Here is a 26,634-nt window from a genome sequence, read left to right as displayed (position 1 = left end):
GCGAATCCGTAGGTTCGTCCGATGATGTTCTGGCTGGGGATGGCCGATCGCGTATTTATCGAAGCGAGAGAAGAAGAACGGGGTTGAGAGGACATAATGTATAGTGAGGTAGGCTCGAGAGAAAGAGCGAAACAAACGAGAGATGAAGGGAAGGGAAGAAGTAAGAGAGAGAAGAGGAATAATGACGGATTATCCATTAGGCGCGATATATAAGGTCTCACATATAAAAAGGTTTTAAAGTGAATTATTATAATTCAGAGAATTTCTAAATAAATTAATCCATTCCCTATTGTAATATGTGATATTCAGTTCTAATAATAATATTATAATATTAATAAAATAATGTACAATATAATATTTCTCTAACATAAAATTTTTATTTTTTAAAACATAAATAAGATAGGCTTATTATATTACTAACATTATATACGTTACTATTCTTTTAACAATCATATCTAAAATTAATATTAGAAATTAGAATTACAGAATATTTTGATATATCGTTGGAGAGAAGAGCGCGCAGATAATGGACCGTTCTTCGCCATTAGATCCGCAAGAGAGATGAGAGAGATAAAACACGAAATTTGTTAGAGAGAAACGATCGACGGATATATGTGGCTGCCTTCCGTAATGCCGACGGATTTTACTAATAACCGATATAACCCAAACTAGCCGTGGAATATTATAATTGATTTATCGCGCCAACGCGATACACACGTCGGATTTATCAGCCCGTGGTCCCGTCCCGTCGCCGCGCCGTTCCGCCGAGCCGTTCCGCGACGCGCCGCGGAACCGATCGAACGGAACGGCGATCGACGATAGACCGCTTCCGGTCGACTCGGCGTTGCCTGCGGGAGCATTCATTTGACACGGCTCGTTCGGATATGCAACGTGCTCAGCAACCGCGTTAAGTGTCGTTTCATTTAACGTGTTCATTTAGCCGTCGCCTGCGTGTTCGGAATAAATGCACTGGTAAACAATTAGCTTTGAGGGACATCCGCGGATGTTGAAATCAGAGAAAAGAATTATTCCCGAGGTATATTGTTTACCAAGTAAACATTTACTAGGAATTAATTTGTTCGTTAACGGCGTATTTTAGGCGTACAGTTTTTCTTTTTTTATAATACCTCATATTCTTCTACTTTATTTTAAAGACTTTTGAAGATATCTATATGGTTTCAAAGTTCTATAAACTAAAACTGTGTACACGAATATGTAGAGGAACAAACAAAACAAATAAATTTCTCGGGACAAACTCCGCGAAATCGATTAGAGGTACCCGCTGCTGCTTTTGATAAGAAAACGATGATCTCGGCATTTAGAAGCTTAAGCTCTCTGATCTCGACGGAGCAGACGGCTGACGATTGGCAGCGAAAGAAAATTATTCTTTCGGGCGTACGATCGCCATCCGCCACCGCACGGCACTCCGTCGGGCAAGGGTTGATAATAAATTCAAATTTAGGGGTGCGCGCAATCTGTGATTCAGCGCCATTAAGCACAGGATCTCTCTAAAGGACACTACCCCGTATTTCCTCCTAACTTGGCACATCCGTGAGAGTGCCCCGGCTCTTTAAACTCGCTAAGAGGTAAAAAGGTCACTTTGGTAATCAAAGAATCGCTTCACTTTTAAAATCTACAAAGATTCGACGATGGAACTTCTTGCGGCTTCAGCACGCAAAACTGAACGTCGCTGCGATTAGGTTTCGTGAAAATAAAGGTAACACTAACGTCAAAAATGTAATTCCTTCATAATAGCCAACTTACTTAATACATAGAGGTGTTCTTTTCGAATTTTTTTTATCACATTTGAAAATTTTTACATTCCGAATCACATGAAGGAGTGCGACGGGTGGTCGTAAAACACGCGAAATAAAATCTACTTAAGTATCCCAGAAACAGAATGCCGAACGAGGATACTTTATGGGTAATCGAATCAAGTTTTTAACTGTCTAGATGTTTCTCCTTTCCGGGACATAAAATTTCCGTGGATATTCACGTATCGATTGCCTCGAGGACGGAAGCAGAACGCGAGAGCCGCGTTGATGGCCGACGATTAACGTGCTCGTCTATCGCGGTCGGTGATGCGTTTCGCGATCGCAAAATCGCCAGTAACAAGCATTAAAGTCGTTTCTTCGATTGCCCGAGAAATGAACGATTTCGAGGTTCACGTTCGCATTTATTTCGCGAGACGAACCGCGCGACGGTTATCGATCGCCACCGCCAATAACGAATGTGGAATAGGGACGAGAAAAAGAAGGTTTCTAGGAGGCTTTGATTTATATCGCGTCGATATTTTCCGCAGGTCTCAGTGTTTCTTAATTCGAGGTTTCTCCGCGTGCTCGCCGCGGGGGTAATTCGATTTCCTGGCGAATCGGTTGGAAGTAAATCAGGGTACAGTCGTCGGCAAAATTCGCTGCAAGACACCGTCATAATTTCCGCGGAAATGCATAATGCCGATTGTCTCGCGATATTATCGTAAATGTTTCTCGCCTTAAATCCATGTTTATCCCACAATGCTGATATATTCTTAAACATTTTTATCAGAATAATACTTATTTTAATTTGAAGCTCTGCAGATAGCACTAAATATATTTTAAAAAATTATCATTAAATTTTATCACTCATTAATCAATTATCGCTTATCGGTTAATTATTTATGCTATCATATACCTTACTTATTAATTATTTTGTATGATAAGTCATTATTAATTTTTTATAAATTTTTCGACAACATAAAAGTATTCTTCTACTATATTAGAATGAGATATTTGAACAAGAGATATATTTGCAAATTATACTTTATAATATAATAAATCTCAGTGACCTAATTTGAGATTATATGAAATCTTCGGATACGTTGTAACATACAGTTAATGTATTGCTTATATGAAAATATATTATAAATTATATAAGATTTCATATAGATTCTACATATTTATTTGCTGTGTTAAAAGTTATTATTTTCATAGTAATCTTTTTGTGTTTAATAGTTTCCTATTTATCAGAGATTAAATTAAATATTGAAATATATGTTAATTCCTATATATAAGCCCTAATAATATATAATTATAATTTCGCTTTAGATTTAGTAAATTTAAATTTTGATGCCTCAAAAGCACAAAAATAACTTCGTACTTATTTACTCGTGACAATAAAATACGAAATGTAATATAGCAAATATTTTATATAGGTTATGAGAACAATTCTATTGAAAAATTTAACTCATCAAAATAATGCTCTTAAAAATTTATATATTAATTAATATTTTATCTATTCCCTTTCAAAGTAAAAAATGCGTGTATAAGAGTACTAGAATTTATAACAGAATTTATATTATATCAATACCGTTTTACATCCATATAATTTCTAAAACATTAATAACATATTTTACTTAAATAAAAAATAATAAACTCTTTTTGTAGTTAAAGTAAGATAAAACGAAAAAACAAACATTTTGAAGATCGACAAGTATCTATAATTTATGTCTTTGTGCGCATAAAATTTTTAGTGCAATATATTCCGTTTTAATTCCGCATAAAGAGTAATGAATAACACTATATGAATTGCATTTTGCAAATATGCCCAACAATGCGCACGGAGAGAAAGCTTAATTGGGTCGATCATAAATTACACTGGATCCTGTTAGCGATTATTTCTACTTGGCCGAACATACGTGGATTTTTCCACTGCGGCGCGCAATGAGCCCGAATTTACCTGTAACGCAATACCTGTTTCTATTCAAAATTGTTTTGTTTGAAGAACTATGCATATTAAAATATTTCTTATAAGCAGTCAAGTTATATTTCTAACCCAATAGTTTATTCAAGTTATTTTTCTATCATGTTCCTACCTGGACTAAAAATTCTTTTTATTAACGCATAACACATAATAATTTATGTCATACAGAATAATTCCATAATAAATATGTTGCTATATTCACCTATCTATAAATATCGAATGCTTTCATGCTTTTCTTATTGATTTTTCTCTACTTTGCACTCTTTTATTGACACTTTTTTACTTTTGCATTCTTTTTTTTATGAAAAAAATTTTTAAGTCGTACGGATTTGTAATGGAAAAGACCCGTTTTGCTCCGTTTATTTCCGTCTTTTCCGTTGGTATTCCGGCGTTAGGCGGTCGTCGAGAAGCGATTTGAGCAACTTTAACGTCGCTTACTCCGCAGCCCACAACCAGCACGTACGAGCACTCTTGCCCAGTACCCGAGGACTAAGGTGCTCCTTCGCAAATCCGTCTGGCCGTTCAGCAGTGGGCAACGGGCTGAATACCAATTTCCAATTTGTCCGGGCATATCGGCCGGACGCTCAAGAGCGTGACACAAATGCCAGATGCAATCAACGGATTGCGAAGGAAGGCGCACTTCAGCGCAATCCCTGTGTTAATCCACGATCATCGAGTGCAGTTACTCTACCCCCTATTCAACCAACGAGAAGGATGTTTACGCAGCTTATGATATCCTTTCCACATCTCGAAATACTGTGTATAAAGATTTATTCCTATATACCTTCTGTCTCTTTTAGTATTAGTATTATAGCGTTCTTTCTGAATTTTATCGCGAAAGAAAGATAATAAAAGAGTGATCGAATACTCTCTTAAATAAAAAATTTAATAGTTTTGAGACACTCTGCATTTATAAATATGTAAGTGTATAAAAATACGTTCAACTTGTTGTATTACGTAAAAATAATTGCGTCAATAATTACGTGATAGATACAGTATAAATAAATGATTAAATAAAAAAGAAATATTGAGAAAGAACGTCGATCTTGACGTTGCAACGCATGCAAGTTTATAGGGTCAACTCGGTATTTTTTTGGAGCGCTCTCGCGCGCCTCAATATTGTCGCTATCTCTTGTATACAGTTGCCGCCATATTCCGCGAGAAGACGCCATATTACCGGAAACTTCCACCCCCTTTTATGTTGGCTTGTCGCGGACCGTCTCCGCGAAAACTACCCCCATAAAAGTTGACGACTTAAATCGCGGGGCGTATGCCCCGACGGAGAGAAGGAAGAAACCTCGAATACTATGGTAGATACTGTTCGACGTATTTGGGATATATGTTGTTTTATTTTTTAGGAAAAGAGGAATTGAATAATAGTTTGAAAAAATCTCAAAAAAGATACAATTTTCACGTTTTCAAAATCGCAATTTGTAAGTAATCGCTATTACATTATAAAACCAAAAAATGTATAAATTATTTTAAAAAATTAAAATATAACTATTGTGTATTTTATCTTCATATAGTCAATATATTAATATATGGTAGCTTTTTATAAATTATATATTTATCAATTCCTGCGATATTTTCAAAATTATTATCGTATACTTGAAGTTAAATTACTTTTTTCTATTAAAATATCATTAATATCAAATGTAAAAAGATGCTACTTTATTTTCTAATATTATAAATTAATATTTTAGTATAACAGTTATTAAAGTAATTTTAAACATAATATTCTTTAATATACGATTAAAATTATCATTAAGAAACATGTGTGTGTAATGCATAAACTTCAAATAACAAATTTAGATCATCGTCGGTCAAATTAGAAATCAATTTCGCAACTTTCTTTCTGTTTAAGAAAGCAAATCCAACGAGATGAGGAATTTACAGTCGTCGTCACATTGGGGAACTTTCCAGCGGGATCGTCGTGAAAGACATTCGATTATGATTCCATGGGACTTTATCATCGCCGTCCATAAATTCTGGGCTCGCGCAAAAGCAATCTGCGCCGGCGGTGGTGATCCTAATAACCGTGCGGCCATTCGTTCACCCGGGAGAGTGAGTCGTAATCCTAACTGAAAGACACTCGGCGGAAAAGAAGACGGAAGAAGGAACGCCCGAAGTGGCCATAATGAAATAGATCGAGATAAATATGGAAAGGAAAGCTTAAAGTAAATGGTGATCTCGGCCGCGGATTCCGTCTCAATATGCTTGAAAGTGTCTCTCGCTGACGTGGCGCTTCGAAATTAAACGTTCGGACGATTATAGTCCGACGTAAACATCCATGACGATCAATGACGATGCAAAATTGACAGATTTTTGTTACTACTTCGGAGATTAACGATAAAAAGGTTGTTAAGATGCGTTAAGAAAGGGCCAAGTCAGTTTTCGTGGCAATAGAGAACAAAGAGACAAATACAAGAAATATTAAATATAATAAAGAATATAAAGTAATGTTTACTTTATTATAATCTTCGTCGGATATACTAATTTCGAGTTTCAATGAAACACGAGCGCTTTTAAATAAACGAACGCCTCTTGTCGACGTCGAGGCGTTTAGGCTAACCGCAAAAGCGGCTAATATGACCGATGTATGTATGAGGCCGCGGCATGTAAGGGGCAGGGGTGCATAAATATGTGCGTATGCGTCACCGCGCGCATAAGTGCCGATGAGGGGATTTGTAAATGATCTTAGCGCTCCGCGTCAATCACTTACGCCGTTCCGAGCACGCACGAGCACGCTCGCGTACAGAAAACTGGAAGGTTTCGACTTTCAACGAGGTTTTGTTAGCCGATCAGGCGTGTAACTCAATTTTCCTACTTATTCCGCGAATACTTTCGTTTCGAATTGAAAAGCAAACTTATGCGAATATATTTTCTTGAGAAATTTTAGCTGCAGAGAGAAGAATCTCCGTGTGCTGTAAACAAATTTCTCGCAAACGTACAATATTTTAGAAAACCAACAAGAAACGTTTTTGACTAAACAATCTAATTGCAGCACACCATGAAATTAATTCCAGCTTTCTAAAAATCAGGTTGTTGTTATTTTTCACCGATTAATATTTTTTGCAGAGACGTCTGTTATACTCTCTACTTGTTGGTGAGATATTTTGATCGAGAAAAAAAGAGGATCGCTAAACGTGACGCAATGCAGGGATCTAGGAGGATCTCTTACGAGCAAAAGTATATCCTTCCGATGATATATGTATAGCGGGGGCACGTTACGCGGTAAGGTAAAGTTCTCTCAAGACGCCGGAAAGCGCGCGCAAAAAGAATCTTTCGGAAGACGTTGCGGCTGCGGTGAGAAGGGGCGAAATTACGTCAAAAGTCTCGAGAATTTATCGGAGCACTTTTTAAACTCCGCCTTCGTGCGATTAGCATATTATTTCTATGGAAGCCGAGAGCGAACAGAAAGCGCACGAGAGAAAAAGATAGAGAGAGAAAGAGAGAGAGAGTAACGCGCTCGCGACTCTTTGCTATATCGGTCTAGAAAGGGGGTGGGTGTGGGGAGCATATCAAATATGTTGATAAATGATCCCTTTGAGCGATGAATAGGCGGCGTCGGGTTCGTACGTATCCTTTTTCGTCGGCGGCGGCCAACATTTGAATGTCAGAAGGAACGCCGCAACGCGCCCGTTCGCATTGGCGTTTCCTCGATATCTCTCTTACCCCACCGAGAAACTATCCGCATACAAGCACGTCGCCGTAGATCCCCGTCTCATCGCGAGAACGCTCGGGCGAAACGAAACGCGAGAAATTACGCAAATAGAGATATTCGCGATGCGAAACTGGTCGAATTTTATTAGTTATTACGGGTCGAAGAAAAATCGCCCCTCTGTTAACTGCATATTTGTGCATACTTCATGAAATATCATATCTAATGGGCTTCGAAGCGAATAGTAACGCAAGAAAGAATTTTCCGAGATAAAATCTAAAATAGAACCGTATCTCCTCGAGATAAGAGAGACAACACTGAACTCCTTTGATCCTAGATCTTTACGGAACCCCAGAAAAGACCGGAAGCCCGTTTACATTCGACACGTTGATGCAAAACAGCCGTATTTCCGTCTCGCCAATCAGTTCTGACCGCTCGCCCTTTGATAATCTACATACGATTGGCCGATGAACACAAAAGATAGCGACAATTCCGAATTTTTGGCACGGAATATATATTTAAACGTAAAATATCGTGTATCAATGCGTCATGCTCTGCGAAATTAAACGCATATTTCAATAATCATATAGCCGTTAACAGATTTCGCGCTGTATTCGAGTTCTCGCGTGTCGGTAAATACGGGAGAGATTAATACGCTCAGAATTTAATTAACATAATAAAAGGAATATTGCGGAAATGCGATGAAAATAGTGTAAATGCGCAAGCAAGGCTGTGACAAGATTCGACGCGAAATTAATTCAAATTACATTAAAAAGTGGTACGTATTTGCGTTGCACGCGGTTGTGTAATTTTACTAATATTAATTTCTTACCTGCACATATATATTGTGTATAATGTCATATGTCAAAATATATCCAAAATTATATATAATATAGAGAATATATAGCATGTCACTAGAGAATATACAAAATGTCTATACAGAGAATACATAGAATTATATGTATAGAATATATAGAATGTCACATATTCTGTCACCGCATGATATTTTAATAACAGACGTTTTGTATATATAAGTAACCAATTTAGATTCCTTCTTTCTCAGGCCAAAAATGTAAAAAAATGTCATTATTTATCACAATTTTTTTAAGTCAGCATTAATAAATCCGTTAAAATAAAATATTTATCAGAAAATAATATATGGAAGATATAATTTTATTATCTATTTTTCTTCAAAGTTTAATTCTTCAGAAGTTATTTATTTTCGATCGTTAATTACCTAGGAACAATGGATGCCTCGACATTTTCTTTAAAGAAAATGAATTCTAAATTAGCCAAAGACTCTGTCATTAAAAAATAATGCAGTTACGAAGTTTTTACATGTGATACATACACTTAAAAGTTTATATATTTTCTTTCCGTTCTGTTTCTTTGCAGAAACAGATTAATTTTATTACATAATAATAACCCCGATTCATTATAATAATTTAAATATAATGTAAAAGAATATTTCTTCATTATAACGAGTAAATAATTTTCAACGACGGAAGTAATATTTTTTAAATATATACGAGAACGTTTTTCTGTGTTACCAACTAAAAGCATTTTCCAATTTATATATTTATCATAAAAAAATCGTCATATTCAATGATATACCGCATACCGGTGAACTATCGACAGTCGAAAAAAGATACGTTTCTTATCGACCAACACTTACTAAAAATTAAGCTGTCGCCACTTCGTAACATTTACCGACAGTGCTAATCAATAACGATCCCAGAAGCAACTCGCGCGCATTTGAATCAGCGCAGCTTGCAATTCTCACGAATTCAAATTTCTCGCAACCCGCCATTTTGCAAGTAGGAAATTTTATGCTCGAGTCGCCGACAGATTCGAGGTATTACAAATAACATATCCTTTATTTTACAGATATATTGAACATCGCGACATTGCAATATCGCGAGCACAACGTTCAATCCGTTATGCCCAAATTGAGAAAAAACAGAAACGGAAAATTCACTCACCGATAACTCCTACGACGAGCCGGCCGTCATGACGAAACTGGAGGAGACGCAGGGAGAAGATGCCGGGACGAACGCGTCCGCCCACGCCGAGAGAGTTCAACTGGATCGCCCTTATCGATCTGGCACTGTAAATAAAGAAACTTTAGATTTTTACGCGCTCGAGAGGATTGGCCGGTTCGCGCTCGCGCGCGCGTGCACCCTCGCTGGGTTGAAAATAGACGCGACGATACGCGACGTCGATAGCCGATGCCCCGACTATTTTCGAACGGCGCTCGCTCGGCACGAGCCTCATCCCCCGGATGACGCGATCGTGACTTCGCACACGCGTCACGACTAAGGAAGCGACTGCCCGGCGCGAGATCGCTTCCCTTTCGTTGCCGCGGCATACGCGACACCCGACGCCACGAACTCGGTTCACTCAGTACGCGACGAGAGTTAAATACTTACAATTCGAGACGACACGCTCTCGTGCGATCGTCGCGGGTGAAGACTCGGCGCGAAAAACGGCAAACGACACGTTCGGCGGCCTCCGCGTTGGCACTCGGCAAGATTTTCCACCCAGCTCAGCGATTCGGATCAGCACGTAGCGGCGTCGGTCCACACACAACGGAAGCTGCGTCGCGACTCGTAACGTGAAATTCGAAAACCGCGAAAAGTTGACAACATCAGAGCGATCGGCGAGAACGGCTTCGCGCGATAAAGGAACATATTCAGAGCAATCGGAATCGACCGGTCGTTGCGCAAGCGTGGCGCCGCATTCAAAGGTACGGAAGCGCGGTGAACTCGTATATTATATTTCAATCACGACCGTCATTTCAATATTCGATTATTTTTTATTTATTACTTCTTCGTTCTTCGTTGTCGTTGAGGCAACGTTCGGATCCACTGGTTTTCTTTTATAACGTGCTGCCAAGTTAGACTTGGGCTTTAGGTTTTCGTTCATTTGATATGAATTGAAAAGACCCAGATAAGTGTGGTAATTAATTGTTAAATTATTTCGTAGAAACCACAGGTTTTAGACATTAGAACGTTGCGAATAATAAATTGAAACAAGTAAATCTAACGTGACTTTTGTATATTTCATATGTTATTTAAATATATATACATATATATATGAAATATGCAATATAAAAAGTACTGAATATTGTATATATACCTAGTATTTTTTCAATATTTTTTCCATATTTTAACCTGAAAAACATCGCAAACACGCATTTCCCAGACTGTCCAGACAACGTGTACATTTCCCAACGTCGCGTCGCTTCAAAAACGGTCTTCAGGCGTCAGGACACGAAGCACCTACTCGTAAAAATTTTCCTCGTGCGATCGTCGCGTCATGCGTAATGGAAAGTAATCAATAATATCCGCCGTGATGCCGTGATAGCCGCCGAAGTGCCGAACGTCACCATCATAACGTCAGTTCGGTCAGTCGACCGGCAAAGCACGGCAAACGCGCCGCGCGGCGCCTGTTGAAGCTCGCTCCGACGTGACAAGGTTATGCGCTCACGTTGCCCGTATAAACGTTGCAGGCACGTTATTTTCAATCGCCCCGCCGTTCCCAGAAGACGCGCGATGGCTGCCCGACCGTTCACCCGACCTCTGCTCCTCCTTGTCGCTCTCGCCGCATCGCTGCCAGCCTTGGGCGACACCGCCTCCGCGCACATCCACACGCATCAGCACAACAAAGTCGACAGCAATGAGAGGACGGAGGACGGTGCTTTCAGCCCCCGGGATGCCGACCACTACACGGAGGGCGAGCATCACCAGGAGTTCGATCATGAAGCCATCCTAGGTGCGAATGAGATGACTGGATACGTTGCAATTTCCAAGACCAACTTTTAGAGTTCTCTTGACATCCTTGTGAATCTTTCATATTTTGCCTCAGTATTTATGAATAATAATTGAAGATTTGTAACTTGTTCCGTTTATCGCTTTGTCTTCTTGAAGCTTGAAAGCTCCTTTTAAGAATAATTAGTTTCTTTGTCAACAAGAACAAAGATGAGAACTGTTTTACTGTCATCTAATACACTTGCTTTGTTTGAATACTAGTCATCTTGAATATTTTGTCTCTTGTGTGAAGGAAGCGTAAAGGAAGCTGAAGAATTTGACAGACTTCCAATAGAAGAATCAAAGAGGCGACTAGGGATTTTACTAACCAAAATGGATCTGAATAAGGACAAGTATATAGAGAGGAACGAGTTAAAAGCTTGGATCTTGCGTTCATTTAGGTAGTATCGTTGATGTCATTTTTATTTGTTCAATTATTGAAAAACATTGGTTGATTAAATTCTGTAAACAGCATGCTGTCGGCAGAAGAATCTGAGGATCGCTTGGATGATGCTGATACGAATGAAGATGGTAAAGTGAGCTGGGACGAAATTCTGCAAGACACTTACGGCAGCGATCCCGAAGATCTGGCTCTTGACGATAAGTTGATCCAAGATGACAAGCAGACATTCGAGGCTGCCGATTTGAACCAAGACGGTTATTTAGATGCAGAGGAGTTCAAAGCTTATACACATCCTGAGGAGACACCTAGAATGTTTCCACTCTTGTTGAAGCAAGCCTTGGCTGACAAAGATATAGATGGAGACGGATACGTTAGTTTCCAGGAGTTTATTGGTGACAGAGCCAAGTCAAAAGATAAGGAATGGCTGCTGAGTGAAAAGGACAAATTTGACTTTGAACATGACAAGAATAGAGACGGCAGACTCGATGCGGACGAAATTCTTTCTTGGCTCGTCCCAAGTAATGAGTGAGTACACTATAATACGTAAAATGTTATAAAATTTCATGATAATCCAATGTCACTCTTTTTCATAACTTTTTGTCGACATTTATTTCAGAGAAATAGCAAACGACGAAGTGGATCATTTGTTTGCGGGTTCAGATGACGATCACGATAATAGATTATCCTACGACGAGATCTTGGATCATCACGATGCTTTCGTAGGTAGCGAAGCGACGGACTATGGTGATCATTTGCAAGAGATCGAACGTTTTAATGATGAGCTCTGAAAATCAGCGATCAGTTTGATTTGATAATACTGTGTTATCTTTCATAATACTCATTCGAGATATGTATGATTGAAAATATTTTTAATACACTGCTCAAGACAATAACAAGACCATTCTTTTAAAGAATTCTATATAGTATCTATATTTGGATCCAAAACGCTTAAAATACTATGTTTATATAAACGTGTTTATTGGACATAAAAATCATGAAAAATATATTCAAAAACTACTAGATTTGCTAGAACTAGATCATAAATTTATTAGAGGAAATGTTCTACTAATTGTTTTGAGCAGTATATTTATCAATATTTTTTCTTCATCTCTCTTTCAAGCCTTATCTTTAATCTATTATCCAGTCATTAGAATAAATTTTTTTTAAGCGACAAATTGCACATACAGAACTAACGAAATTTACACATCTTGTACATTCACGACGATTCGTAACGTACGAACCATCGTCTTCCACTTTTTATCAAACATGAGTGCCATAATAGAGAATGTGGGAAGAAAAATATATTAAAGCAACACACACAAAAGTAATACTTCTCATTGTAATTACATATAGTGCGTCATTAAGTTTGAATTGCATCAATGTGTTATACTGTATATATATAATGTAATACACACACACACATATATAACATTTTACATATGTATGTAGTATGTATCGTATATAGCACTATTTTTTCTTGATTTCGCGACAAATTAAGATGATTTCAGTGTAGATGATATTAAACGAATGTGTACATTATTCTTATAAAACAAGTCTTCGACAAATAATATACGCATTGATTAATTGTAATAAAATATTTTAACAATTTCATATTCTCTTTATTTAAAGAAAAATTCTCGTGCATAAATATGTCTTCAAGTTTAAAACTGCGTTTCCGAGTTTGTTTTGTAGTTTACACATAAGTATGGGAAAACAATTTATAATTTTATTTTTAAAATTATTTCTTTACAAGCAATTAAACATATGGGCATATATATTTAACATACACACATATATGATGTAATATATATATTCAAAACTGATGCAGATGTCGTTACTATCCATTCTTGCGCTGTGCGCGTATTTGCGTCTATTCGCGAGACGTTTTAAAATTTATTATAACCTTTTTTTCCCGTAAGTAAACAGGAAAAAAGTAACTGTAAAGCTTGGCAAAATAAAATGCCGTACGCTAATCAACCGTCGGTCCATATTTCGGATTTAACCGAGGAAAATGTTAAATTTCAAGTGGAAGATACTGAATTAAGGTGAGGATAGGTTAGGTTAAGCTGTGGTATCGAAACACGCAACTGTAAATAAATTTACAATTAATGTTTCCTCGTCAGCGTTGCGAACAGCATGAGGCGTGTCTTTATCGCCGAAACTCCGACTATGGCCATTGATTGGATACAACTGGAAGCTAATTCTACTGTTTTGAGCGACGAATTCTTGGCACATAGGATTGGAATGATACCATTGATCAGCGATGATGTATGTATCAACATCTCTTTATCAAAAATTGAATATATTTTTCTCAACAAAAATGTGAAAATGCAAATAAATTTCAACAAATTAAAAAGAGACAGCACTGCTAAACCATGACTTGTTTATTAGAGAAAACGTTCCTTATTTAGGTGGTTGACAGGATACAATATACAAGAGATTGCCAGTGCTTGGATTTCTGTCCAGAATGTAGCGTGGAATTCACTCTGGATGTTAAATGCACCGAAGATCAAACCAGGCATGTGACCACCGCGGATTTCAAGTCGAGCGATCCTAGAGTGCTACCTGTGACATCCAGACACAGAGAAGACGATGCGAGCGAATATGGAGAAACAGATGGTTGGTATCTTCTTTTTCATGTGATTAATTATAGTTATCGTAAAAAGAAGTAAAGGAATTACGATGATTGTGTTTGGAACGTTTCAGAGATCTTGATAGTGAAACTAAGAAAAGGACAGGAACTGAAACTTAGGGCGTACGCAAAGAAAGGTTTCGGAAAGGAGCACGCAAAGTGGAATCCAACCGCCGGTGTAAGCTTCGAATATGATCCGGACAATTCTATGAGGCATACTTTGTATCCCAAACCAGACGAGTGGCCCAAGTCGGAGTACAGTGAATTAGAGGAGGATCAATGTGAGCATAAGTTCTAGTAAAAATTCAAAAATTTTTATAGCTATACTTATAGCACATCATATGTTTCAGATGAAGCACCGTTTAACTGGGAAGCCAAACCGAACAAGTATTACTTTAATGTGGAGAGCAGCGGGGCCCTGAAACCTGAAAATATCGTCATGATGGGGATCGCAGCGTTAAAAAACAAATTATCGAATCTACAGACACAATTGAGCCACGAAGTACAAAGCGATGCGTTGAGCATTCATCATTAAAAATAAATTGTAGCTTGTGTTTAAAATCGAATACCTAAAATCGAAAAAATTGAATATTTTATATCTTATAAAATAAAATGTAGAAATCTGTAGTGTGCGCTATAAATGATTCGATATACCAATTTCACAAAGGAACATAATTTAGAGAATCGCAACCGAGTATTTTCGAAAATTCGAGTCTGGGAAGCTAATCAGAGGACGCTATAAACACTGACACGCACGGGAATTCGACCAGTTCGATGGCAGAGAGAAGCCTGAGAGAGACTATCCCGGCCTTTTTCGTGGGACCCATGGGACCGTCGAAAGCTGTATACTACCGCCAGTACATCCATTTACGAAATTGGTACTACGTAGCCACGTTCATTTTCCGATAAAACATCATTTTGGTCCCACGAAAAAGGCCGGAATGGCCTCTCTCAGGCTTTTCTCTGATACAGGCTAAAGACGATACACGCACAGAGAAGCGCAATCACCATCGAGAATTTTACAATGGTGGTCTATTCGTTCTCGAGGATTCTCGATTGTAATTGGTTGAGAATCAGTTTAATATTTATATCTTACATAAGTATGTATGGATAAATAAATAAATGTATTTTATATCTTTATATGTTAGGTATCTAATAGCCATCTCTCCCCCCTCTCTCTCTCTCTCTCTCTCTCTCTCTCTCTCTCTCTCTCTCTCTCTCTCACTCTTCTTTCACTTTCACTTATTTCAAATAACAGATGCATACGTATATCTCCTATCAAACAATTTAAAAATCCGAATAGCAATAGGCTTCGTTTGGAAAATTTTGTCAGCAAAACGAATAATATTTGGGGAACAAGCAACACACAGAGAATGTTTTATCATTTTTAAGTATCTTTTTATTTTAAAATTACCGCGCTGCGAGAACGATCGCAAAGAAATTTTTACGAACAATACAGTTTAACGTTAATTTTCTATAAAGTAGAGGTTAGAAAAAATAAAAAAAAGCACACGTACAAATAAATTTAAAACATTTGTAAACGTAACGATTTACGTGAACGAGCGAATTACGTGTATGTTTTTGAACGAAAAACGGAATTGTATTCGTTGATGCACATTTCAGCTTGTTCGCACTCTCGATATATTGATACGGATTTCGAAGCTCGCTCCCTCGTTTGCGATTGCGGCAAGCAAAGTGAGAACGCCAAACGCGCGATCGTTCTCTTCAATCACTTAATTAATTATTAATTCCCGCACTTATAACGAGAGGTTCAAGTTACTCATTGAAGCGTTTTCCCGCGCGATTCACTCTTTCGAAAAAATCGAAATGGAGACAGGAGACGTGAATTCCGAGGTTATCGTTTCACTGCGACACGCGCCGGAACGATTCCATTTAAGATTTCGGATTTATCGCGCTTCGAATCATTTATTTCTCACATGTGCAACATATAATTCACTCACCATTCAATGACCCGCCAAATCACAGCCGGCAGGGTGATATGTATGTACAGCGTCCAGCACGGCATTCGACGTTCATTTCGTCTAGCGACGGCATCTCACTCGTTTCAGTCGACACACAACGAAGGAACGGAATATTCGGCGTACGTTCATCTTGCAATACCCCGTAATCGAATTTCTTTTCGTTCGCGAGAAAGGAATTAAAAGTACACGACGTGTCGCGATCTGACATTGAACGTGTCACGTATTACTTGCGTTGCGCGCCGTGCTGCCGGCGCACAGTCGGGCGAGAGGTCGAACGCGATTGGCTCGTGAGTCGAGCCCCCGGATCTGGCCAATCACGTTCCGCCGCTCCGAGCCGCCGACGCGGCGGCGCGGCGCAGCGGCATACCAGGCAGAATACTCCAGAATGCTCCAGAACCAGACGCCATCGGCCATACATGGCATGGCCTCACATGGCCTCTCTCAGATTCTCAGCTTCTGTGTTGATGGTAAATGATGGCTTGATTGCTTTCGAAGTGTCAACACGCGATTTACAAGCAGTCGTTACAGTTGTTGCATGCGATGTGTTTTAATAATCGGAGTAACAATTTAAATCGCTGAAAAGATATACGGGAATATATCTCTAACTATATCTAGCGTTTTACATAATTGATTCAGTTTAAACTTAAGAGATATTGGTAAGAGCCCCAATCTCGAGCGCATAACATAAGCGAATTTTATTAAAATGGCTGTCAAGGAGAGACAAAACGAAACCTCGTTCGACGAGGTAGAATGGAACGTGGAGAACGAGATCCAACTTTTCTTCGCTATGAATGGACATAAGCCAGTCGGTAAGACGCGAAAGCCGGCGACGGAAGGTTATGTTTACCCTCGACCTCGCCTCTATGTTCAGGCGATTTCAATCGAACTCCAATTAACTTGATCAGCAATTAATTGATTAAAACAAAATTTCTAATTATATATAACTTGATAGATTTCTGTAGCATCCGTAATTTAATTTTTATTTTTATATATTAAATAACAAAAAATTAATGCTAACGGAATGCTGCAGATATTACTTGAATTAATGGTCAATTAAGTTAATTAGAGTGATTTTAAATTTATTATTAACAAAAGATCACTATACTTTGAAATCATAATTTAATGGATTGTTCAATTGCAAGGTGTCAATAAATATTTCCACATGGTGTGTATATGGGAGAAATTTCGTGCTGCCATCCACAAAGATGTTCCGTTGAAAATAATTTGGGATCACTTGGAGTCCATGTACGACCTTATGGCTTTGGTAAGTGACGATGTAAAGAAATGAAAGAGTTCAGATAAAAGCTTTTCCATGCATAATTATGGAATCTAGAGAAGTTTTTTTTTATTAAATCTATTTTTGAATGATTTCATTTTTTCTATAATAGAATCTGTCTACTTCAAATGAAGTTACATTTGATTCATTTGGTATATCAAGATAAACAAGTTACCAGAAGATTATTTTGAATGCAATATAATACATTGAATACAATATATTTTGTGTGATGTGTGTATATATAAATAAATTAAATTTTTTGATAGGATGACATGGAAGATTTACCTTTTCCCGGCCATGAGATAGATTTTTCCTTACCGGAGACAGATTTTGTGGAAAGGCCTAGGAAAAAGGAAGAATTGGAGACAAAGCTAAAGGAACAGAGGGATAAGTATAAAGAGATTAAGAAAGAAAAGGACATGAAAGAGAGTTTTAAGAAAGATAGCGTCTTGCGTGATTTCAAAGGAACCAAAGACGTGGAAAAGAAAAAAGAAGAGATGAAGAAATATGTGAAGGAGGTAGATATGAAAAAGGATAAGTTTAGGGATGTAAAAGAGGCAAGGAAAGAACATAAATCTTCGAAAGGTCGTTCAAAAGGGAAGGAAGATTCGGAAGAGAGCGGTATTTTAATAAACATATTTTGATCTCAATTATTTAGTAAATTTCTTCAATAGATTAGCTACACGCAAATTGTATTTCCATTCCTTTTAAGCATCGAATGGAAAGAAGGAGCGTAAGGATTCCGAATCTGGTCGCGAACTCATGAAAAGGATCCCGAAGAGACCAACTCGACAAAGCGTGGATAGTTCTTCCAAAGCTTCTTCCAGTCCACGCGATACACCTCCGCCGAAACGAAGAAGAATATAACAGTCATCGTTAATAAGAAAGGCATTCTTGCTTTTGTCATACTAAGAGCCTTAATTGCATAATTTATCATATGAAATTATCACAATATGATACTGTGTTCTATTAATAACATGGATGTATATATAGACTAAAGTTGACTTTATAAAAAATGTATACTGTGCTGTAAATATATCATCTATAATATCTTTTTAAACAGCCTTGTCTTTGTCGATGTATTTAATACTGATAAAATATTTACTTTTGATACATCTACTAAAAAACGTGGAATTTCCATATTCAGAATTGAATCAATACTATTTGAATTTCTGAATAAATTTCTCAATTCAAGATATTAAATTGTGTAGTTACATTTCGTACATTCTTCTATGTTTCTTTTGTTCCACGAACTCCTTAAAAGCAATAATATCTATTTGTTCTATTTTAAAAATGTAAAAATTTAGAACCATGCAATTGAATATATAGGTAATCGTGTTCTCACGCTAAGAGAAAAATGGACAAAAGAACAAATGCAACAGATAGGTAGCAAATACAGATATATTGTATCAATAATCCTTAAGTTATGAGAAGTGTTTACGGTTCTCATCGCAAGTATCTTACAAGCTACGTTCGATGAAGGGGACACAATGACAACGCCGAAACTTGTGGTTACCAGCCGAGATTTATTGCAAAAGTGGAATTCTCATGCGTCAGGAATGTTTCCAAGAAAACGTGATCCCGTCCCGTGATCCTCCAGCATCCTCCAAGAGACTCGGATGTCAGGAATGCCCATTGTCGACGATCGATGATCCATGATCTGCGATGCACGACCCATGATCTGCGATGCACGACCCATGATCCACGATCCATGATCCATGCGTGGGAGGGATCCACGTTCGGGAAATGCGTAGCTGGTGAGGTCCGGTAGCGGTGACGGCGGCTGGCGACCGGTTTTCCTTTCGGCGTTAACGAAGCCCCGCATTATCGCAGCCTTCTCGCCTCGCGCTCGGACTCGAGCAAGGTTAGGAGATCGCCCTCTCGTACCGGTCCCTTCACGTTCCTGATAATCTGCCGATTCTGCTCGCCCAGGAACTCCACCTTCACCTGGGTACACTGCCCCTGCGAGCCGGTGCGGCCCAGGACCTTGATGACGCGCGCCAAAACGACTGGTTTATCCATAGTGATCGCCTCTCTCTCACGTGGATTGCGACTTGGAAAAGGTGTCTGGCGCAAATGGAAGAGCACGCGACGGCAGACGGCACGCGTAGACAAACGCTCGAGTTCTCGAGTCTCGACTCAACTTCCGGTGAGTCGCCACTGTCCATAAACGTAATTCATTTATGCTAGGTCTACAATGCGAGGTCGTAAAGTCGTGAGTCGTAAGAATTGACCAATCACAATCGAATTTGAGGAGAATAATCGACTGTGATTGGTCAATTCTTACGACTCATGACTTTACGACTCGCATTGTAGACCTAGCATTATATGAAATTTTATATTTACTGAGATACTAACTTTTTTTAAACGTTAAACTCGCTTTTACACACGCCTCGCGTGACAGTTGATCAAATAAAATTATTAAACATTAGGAATTAAATAATTCTTATATATTACTGCAAGAAATATTTATTTGACTTTATCGATTGCTGTCCCAAGTAACTAAATACAAATCGAAATTGCAATAACTTATTAATGATTTTCATGATTTTTAATTAATTTTCTTTTTTATAAAAATTATTAGCACATGTCGTTAGATTTCTCATCGTTGATATAAATAAGAGCTTGTATCGCTTGTATCTTTATCAAAGTCGATATATTAATTAATTAATTAGTTATTACGTTATTAGTATCTCAAAATCTATTCGTCGTATTTGTCAAATTATTGTAGTTTTCAAAATTTTAATACAATTGTCAGTTTTGGGTTTTTTTCGAGTTTTATAAACTTTGACATAGTTTATTAAAAAGATATCGTACGATTAAATGTAAAAATAGAAATCCGAAGATACGTAGGGTTTTATGTTGTACAAATAGATCGTAATTTTTCTATTTCGATTAGATTTAAGTTGAATTATAAGGTTATTCTACATAGAAGTCGTAGTCGTGAGTTGTAAGAAATTGACCAATCACATTCGAAGTTGAGGAGAATATTCAATCTGTGATTGGTCAATTTTTCTTACAACTCACGACTACGACTTCTATGTAGAATAACCTAATACTTCAAAATTGTATTAATTGCTAAATGGAATTAACTGCTCGATAAAGTTAATGCTGTTTATATCTTTCATATATTTGTTAAACTTTATCATACAGCTAAATATTATAGAATACACACTATATACTCGCCGCGTTTCTACCTCTCTCTCATCAGGACCGTGCTTCTCAGTCACAATTTAAAACTGTAGAGAAATATGTGTTTCTATATCGTTTTCACACGACATATCTAATATATCTGTACATATTTTTTACAATATACCGAAATTATCTATTTTATGTATAACAAACGGAACACGTCCAAAAAGGTTCACAGAAAGATTAATCTGCTTTTTCAAAAAAATGTTACTTAAAACTTTTTTTTAATTTAACATTTTGCGTTATGTGATGAATGGTATTAGCATAAGTTTAAAATTGTTAAAAATTTAGGATTGTTGAGAGAGATGCGTCAGCAACTTATTGTCAGATTTAACGTGTCTTTTTAAACGCGTCTGTTAATGTCGTAAAGTTTTATTCATCTTGCTCAAGTTTCGCGAGTGATGAATAATACAATAATCAAATTACAATAAAATGTCATTATATTTTGACACAAGTACACTATTTCATAATCACTTATAATAATAATAATTCATATAAATAACAGCTTGATACTGTAGGCAACAATTAAAATGAGCTTCCTTTAAGTCCCTCTTGGTATAGCTTTCATTATCAGGAATCACTTAGAGTGATTTATCTGTTTACATTAACGCAAATACTTGTCAAAAATACTGCGTTTTGCAATATCCTTATGTGCCGCGCTCTTTTTTTCTCGACTACAGGTTCCTTGGAAATTAGATTTGAACTTTTGTGTATTGGCAATCAAGTCGTTGAAAGTAACATAAAATCATGAAGAATAAGATTATTTCATTCACATTTCTGAACTTATTAACTCATTGTAAATTACTGTAACCCTATGTAGAACCTGTAAATGAGAAAATCTGCGCAATGCTTAGATAGTCTGCATAATCATCATTATCGGTACTTTGAAAGACAGGTTGTGATTATACATCTAAGTATAGTAGTGCCTCCCACATACTAAATAAATTTATCTCCGCATATGAATAATGTATTAATAAAAACTGTTGTTGTAATATGTGATCGTTTCATGATAAAATACATAGACAAGCATAATCAATAATTTATGCAATAAATTATACATGTATATATTATCTAATTACGTGCCAAATCGCAAAGTATCTTCTCAAAATTTTCTTTTTAAAAGAACACTTACAGAAGATATGATTTTTATATATTAATTCAACTCAACTAAAATTTGACGTACTCAATCAGGATGCTTCGGAATTCTTAGCACCAGTGTATGACTTACGAATTTTTCTCACGATTCGTAGATATCGCGATTCATAATAAATTGCCGAACTATTTAAATCATTGTCGCAACAGTAATATATTCTATACCTTACTCAAATGTAAAATGCATTATATCTTGCATTTATATTATTTTGTATTTATTTACCAATATAGAATAAATGTAGACACATATTGCACGTGTCGGATATACCTTAAAAATAAGTTGAAGATCCAAGTCTTTTTACGTTTCTAACGAAACTTGTACATATTCGTGTACATCTTGATTTGAATCAGCGTTTGAAATCGGTATAATTCCAGTAAATTCAACTTTCGATGCTGTTCAATACGAGAAAATTTACTTTACGTCAATCGCAGGATTTCCATTTTTACGAACAACTCTCACGAATAACACTCACGAACACATTTTAGCATAACAATCATAGCAACGAAATACTAATTAATCAAAATTATACCGTTTCTCTCTACTGACTCGAATGAATACTTTGTTGTAAGTGGACCCTGGCATATATTATAATCGCAATTACAAGAAGCTCTTATTGTAGCTACATAATTTGCACCATGAGGTACATATTTAGTGTCACACAAAGAACTTCTTACATTCAGTCAAAGACTTGTCTTATTTTTATTTCGGTTTTTTCCCCCAACAGTAACATTGAAAGCTGATGAAGGCTTTCAAACAAAAATATATATCTACTTGAAGCACTATAAACATTGAATTTATGTGTTGAGACAGCATTCGAGTAGATGCTCTTTTTTTTTCATTTTTGTGTCCCCATCGTCAGTTCTATTACTTTCCGAAGCAATGTCCAATCGGTGAACATGGAAACGTTATTACATTGGATAATAAACTGTCAACATTAGTACACAACACTGAATGAGACAATCAACAGGCTAACAATATCCGCAATAATTTTACTGCCATAAGTTGGTGGAAAGCGTCTGCCCGGGTATCGCGGCAGTGGCAGGTTTGCCCGTCGTAGAGGCAAAGTTCATATCGCCCAGGGACATCTGCGACATTTGTTGTGGCAACTGAAACATAGATTATGTCATAAAAATGAGATTAATTTCGTTTAAATTATGTTTTGACGAAAATTTGTTACTTTATTTATACCCATGTCTTGTGGAAACTATGATTACGTAAATTGTGGAAACTATAATTACATAAATTTGGAAAATATGATTACATAAATTGCACAAGAAACCGTTGAAATTTACATACCTGAGCAGCAAATGTAGTGCTTTGTTGTTGCTGTGCTGTTAAATTAAAGAAAGGATTGCTGCCGGGAGCTGGTTGAATATTCTGTGTCAGCATTCCACTCCATCCATTATTACTAGCAACATTACTTTGTCCTAACTGCATCATCTGTGAAATCGGAGAAAAAACGAGGTATAAAAAGAGACTAATTATTAACGCATTTAGCAATATCACGCAAGAAACGTTATGTTCATATACCATTTGAGGTGGCATTGTAATGGCAGCATTAGGTACACCATTTAGTTGATTCATTTGTCCTATATGCAAGCCTAAAGGATTGGCTCCTATAACACCTATCGAATTAGGATTCGCTATAATCTGATTTTGATTGACAGGTATCTGATTTGTAACCGGCATTTGCGTAGGAAGTTGGCCAAGTTGATTCAAAGGGCTTTGTTGTCCAAATGCACCCACATTAGGCATTTGCTGTTTATATGGTAAGGAGTGTTGAGGATACACTCCCCCTGAAATATATCACACGTTAGAAAACATAATGAGATATATTTAATTATATAATCTTATTAATGTTGCACATTTCTATCTTATGCATTACCTGAGACACCATAAATCGCTGGTTGATGACTCGGAGTACCGTATAATGCTAAAATACTGTCTTTTGTCATCTTGCTTTTTTCCTGAGGTAGCGGAGTCGGTTGGTTAAAGAAGCTTTCCTCTTCGCTTTTACTTGCGATAGTGGTTGTTTTACTTCCATTAGAAGCGTCATTTCCAGTTGAAGCTACCGAAGCAGGCGGTGCAGACAAAAAGGAAGAAAATACGTCGTCTCCAGAACCATTTACATTTGTTTGGTTAGTTGCTGGTGCATCTGTTAATGACAATGACGTGAAGAAAGCTCATATTTCATTAATTATAGTGACAGAATTTACACACACAGAATATACAATGCAATTTTCTCTGTACGAGAAGCAACTATACTCTGATACAATCACATTAAAGCAATATTAAATGAGAGCACATTCTAAACATATAAAAAACATACCAAGACCTAAGAGATCGAGGATTGCAGAACTTTCTTTTGTTCTGCCCAATTTAGGACTGACAGAACTTCGAGGTTTTGGCAATTGAGGCACTACTTCCGGCTTTTTTACAGGTGGAAGTACAGTCGATGTAGCTTCCGTACTTTCCTTTTTTCGTCTACGTTGTCTTTCGGCTTCTTCATCAAGTTCTTTGTCCCAATTTACCTATGAAAATTATTTATTAGTTAAAGCAATAAATATAATGTAATCTTCTGCATAAATAGATAAAAATTATATATATACGTATCTATATAACAAAATATCATCAAGTATCGGCATGTTTAACATTTATACATTTTTATATATAATATTATGTACTGAAAGAGATAAGTATTAAAACAGAATGTGATAATCGTACTTTTGGTAAAGGAGGTGGCACCCATTCTCTAGCTATATATTTTTTATGTTCATATTTTGCCCGAATAAAACTTTCCAGGCTGCAATCCGTTTGAGGTCTTCGAAAACTATCTGGAAGATTGGCTTCGTAGACTGCTCTGGCACGAGAATTGCCCATTTGTTGTAAACTCTAGAAAGTTGAAAGTTGAATGGTTAAATTCATTATACATTATAGTTAGGTATGAATTTTTAATGCTTAAAACATTCTTATATTAATTATAGAAGTTATATGATAACAAATAAAAATTTTAAAAAAGCATAGCTTCAAAATATGAAATATTGCTTTTATTTGTAATATTTATAAAATGTTTAAGAAAACATTTAAGAAAACATGTAAAGCTTATTAAAAAATAAGAATTAACCTTAGATATAATACGAAAAATATTATATAAAAACAGAAAAATTGAAATTTTTCCATAGAAAGCAAATATTATAAATTATTTATATCTATTTCTTTACGAAAGATTAATTGGATGCAGTTCTATCAATGCAGAACCAACTCCAAAATTTTACTTTTCCGCTAGAGCAATTTCGCAAAACATTAAAAATAAAATTATGTGCCAACGTTATCTCAAATATAATGATCAAACTATAATCTTCTTCAAATACAATTCCATGTGTTATATGCGTTTTTTAGAAAAACTCCTGTCTTAGATATTTTTAGATATAAAAGTTTAATAAGTAAACAAAATCATCTTCCATTAAAAAACTATGAACCATATGTCTGTTACGTACCACTACTTGTTCTGGTGTCCATGTGTCTAAATTAACAGACTTTACTTTGCTTATGTGTACCCCGAGGTTTCTGTGAATACCAGCACATCGAATACATAAGAAAATCCCCAAATTCCAGCTAGCCCATCTTGGTCCTGCAAAATGTAATTTCATCAAAGACATAAATAATTCCATTATCTCTCATCCGCGCATTTCGTTTGGAGACTCGACGCACATGCAGTGCGATAAACAACTATCAATAAAAGTATCACGCCGACCGAGCTATCTAATATTCATGACTATTAATTATAAGTTCTCAACACTCGATGACATATCAAGTCGCGCAACAACGGATGCGTTTTTTTCCACTGATCCTCGAAAGAGGGAAAGAGAGAGGCGCACAAAAGAACGCGCTCTGATTTTTTTTCGAAGTGATACCCGATTAAATTAATGTGAAATTCTGGAGGACCTTGACGATATTGGCGAGTGACAGCGCGCTGACAGGTATGTCACGCGGAAATTAAAAATCCATAACGTCTCGGCGCGTTATATAGAGCGGGTCGTTCCCGTGATCGATATCGACGAGTCGACCCCTCAGGAAGGAGCGCTCGGACGGCACGTCCAACGCGGAGGAACGACGCTCGAGATTCGAGGACTCCTCGAAGGAGAAGCGGAGATAGGCGCATCCGTGTCGCGGCCGACGGGGAACAAACCTTTCGCGTCGCAGTCGACGCAGTACTTGTTATCCTCGTCGCGTAGCATCTGCGTCAGCAGATTCTGACATTTTTCCTGGATCTGCTTGGCGCGCTCCTTCTCGTGACGGGACGTCATCCTCGCTGGGAGCGTCTTCGCGAAGGGATCGGTGACGGTGAGTTCGGGTTCGGGGACCACGCGCGACCGCGACACCCCGGTGTCGCCTCCCCGCGATAACGCTGGACAAGCAGGACAAGAGCGCGGCGCGACGGTACGACCACGTAACGGATTCCGCACCACGGTGGCGGATGCGGAGAATGCGGAGATCCCATTTGCCCCGGCAGCAGAGTCGCGCGGTCGACGTGGTATCATTCTGGTCGTAGGTAAATTTCACGTCGTTTATCCAGCGAGATTACCGACTGATCCTCCTACCGACAATTAACAATTAGTATTCACGAACACGAGGGATTGTTCATGGTGATTGCTCTTCCACAATCCACCATGAGATTATTTTAAAACTGACTGCGATCGCGGATCGACTGAATTCTATCTTATCTCTGTTATCTCTGTTATCTGGTTATCTCTGTTCTCGTTATCCATGCGATAGCCAATCAGCTTG

At 37.3% G+C, this 26,634-nt stretch overlaps 5 protein-coding genes and 1 long non-coding RNA gene across 9 annotated transcripts in view; 3 read left to right on the top strand and 3 right to left on the bottom strand.

The window, feature by feature from the left end:
* The window catches only part of LOC139811270 (uncharacterized), a 42,464-nt gene extending 32,494 nt beyond the window's left edge, over window positions 1–9,970 (bottom strand). The window contains exons 1-2 of the long non-coding RNA XR_011731590.1: window positions 9,829–9,970; window positions 9,382–9,506 (exon numbers count right to left, since the gene is read on the bottom strand). This is a non-coding gene — a long non-coding RNA (uncharacterized lncRNA). The remainder of the gene's footprint in view (window positions 1–9,381; window positions 9,507–9,828) is intronic.
* Window positions 9,701–13,220, top strand: LOC139811217 (reticulocalbin-2). Of its 4 annotated transcripts, none has more exons than XM_071775359.1 (5): window positions 9,701–10,145; window positions 10,911–11,173; window positions 11,462–11,609; window positions 11,681–12,136; window positions 12,228–13,220. In XM_071775359.1, the coding sequence occupies exons 2-5, from the start codon at window positions 10,954–10,956 to the stop codon at window positions 12,397–12,399; spliced, it is 996 nt and encodes a 331-aa protein (XP_071631460.1). In that variant the 5' UTR covers window positions 9,701–10,145; window positions 10,911–10,953; the 3' UTR covers window positions 12,400–13,220. The 4 variants fall into 4 exon arrangements, with proteins under 4 accessions (XP_071631460.1, XP_071631476.1, XP_071631468.1 ...); XM_071775375.1 differs by lacking the exon at window positions 9,701–10,145 and adding an exon at window positions 10,646–10,796; XM_071775367.1 differs by lacking the exon at window positions 9,701–10,145 and adding an exon at window positions 10,650–10,805.
* A 225-nt stretch (window positions 13,221–13,445) lies between these two features.
* Rpii33 (RNA polymerase III subunit RpII33) lies at window positions 13,446–15,383 on the top strand. Its single transcript, XM_071775391.1, has 5 exons — window positions 13,446–13,656; window positions 13,735–13,879; window positions 14,023–14,230; window positions 14,318–14,524; window positions 14,594–15,383. Exons 1-5 carry the CDS (start codon window positions 13,571–13,573, stop codon window positions 14,776–14,778), a joined length of 831 nt encoding a protein of 276 aa, XP_071631492.1. The 5' UTR covers window positions 13,446–13,570; the 3' UTR covers window positions 14,779–15,383.
* Window positions 15,384–16,629: 1,246 nt separating this feature from the next.
* Mrgbp (MRG/MORF4L binding protein) lies at window positions 16,630–18,561 on the top strand. Its single transcript, XM_071772147.1, has 4 exons — window positions 16,630–17,034; window positions 17,368–17,489; window positions 17,768–18,122; window positions 18,214–18,561. The coding sequence occupies exons 1-4, from the start codon at window positions 16,929–16,931 to the stop codon at window positions 18,366–18,368; spliced, it is 738 nt and encodes a 245-aa protein (XP_071628248.1). The 5' UTR covers window positions 16,630–16,928; the 3' UTR covers window positions 18,369–18,561.
* A 446-nt stretch (window positions 18,562–19,007) lies between these two features.
* On the bottom strand, window positions 19,008–19,595 carry LOC139809332 (small ribosomal subunit protein eS28). The gene has a single exon (XM_071772159.1). The coding sequence runs from the start codon at window positions 19,521–19,523 to the stop codon at window positions 19,326–19,328; it is 198 nt and encodes a 65-aa protein (XP_071628260.1). The 5' UTR covers window positions 19,524–19,595; the 3' UTR covers window positions 19,008–19,325.
* A 1,011-nt stretch (window positions 19,596–20,606) lies between these two features.
* LOC139817154 (stromal membrane-associated protein 1) lies at window positions 20,607–26,504 on the bottom strand. Its single transcript, XM_071785051.1, has 8 exons — window positions 26,036–26,504; window positions 25,344–25,477; window positions 24,571–24,738; window positions 24,176–24,377; window positions 23,732–24,001; window positions 23,377–23,642; window positions 23,143–23,286; window positions 20,607–22,952 (listed from the first exon to the last, which is right to left on the bottom strand). The coding sequence occupies exons 1-8, from the start codon at window positions 26,385–26,387 to the stop codon at window positions 22,836–22,838; spliced, it is 1,653 nt and encodes a 550-aa protein (XP_071641152.1). The 5' UTR covers window positions 26,388–26,504; the 3' UTR covers window positions 20,607–22,835.
* Between the last annotated feature and the right edge of the window lie 130 nt (window positions 26,505–26,634).

This window comes from Temnothorax longispinosus, chromosome 1 (genome assembly GCF_030848805.1).
Source record: "Temnothorax longispinosus isolate EJ_2023e chromosome 1, Tlon_JGU_v1, whole genome shotgun sequence".
NCBI lineage: Eukaryota > Metazoa > Arthropoda > Insecta > Hymenoptera > Formicidae > Temnothorax > Temnothorax longispinosus.
This window is presented reverse-complemented; position numbering and strand designations above follow the sequence as displayed.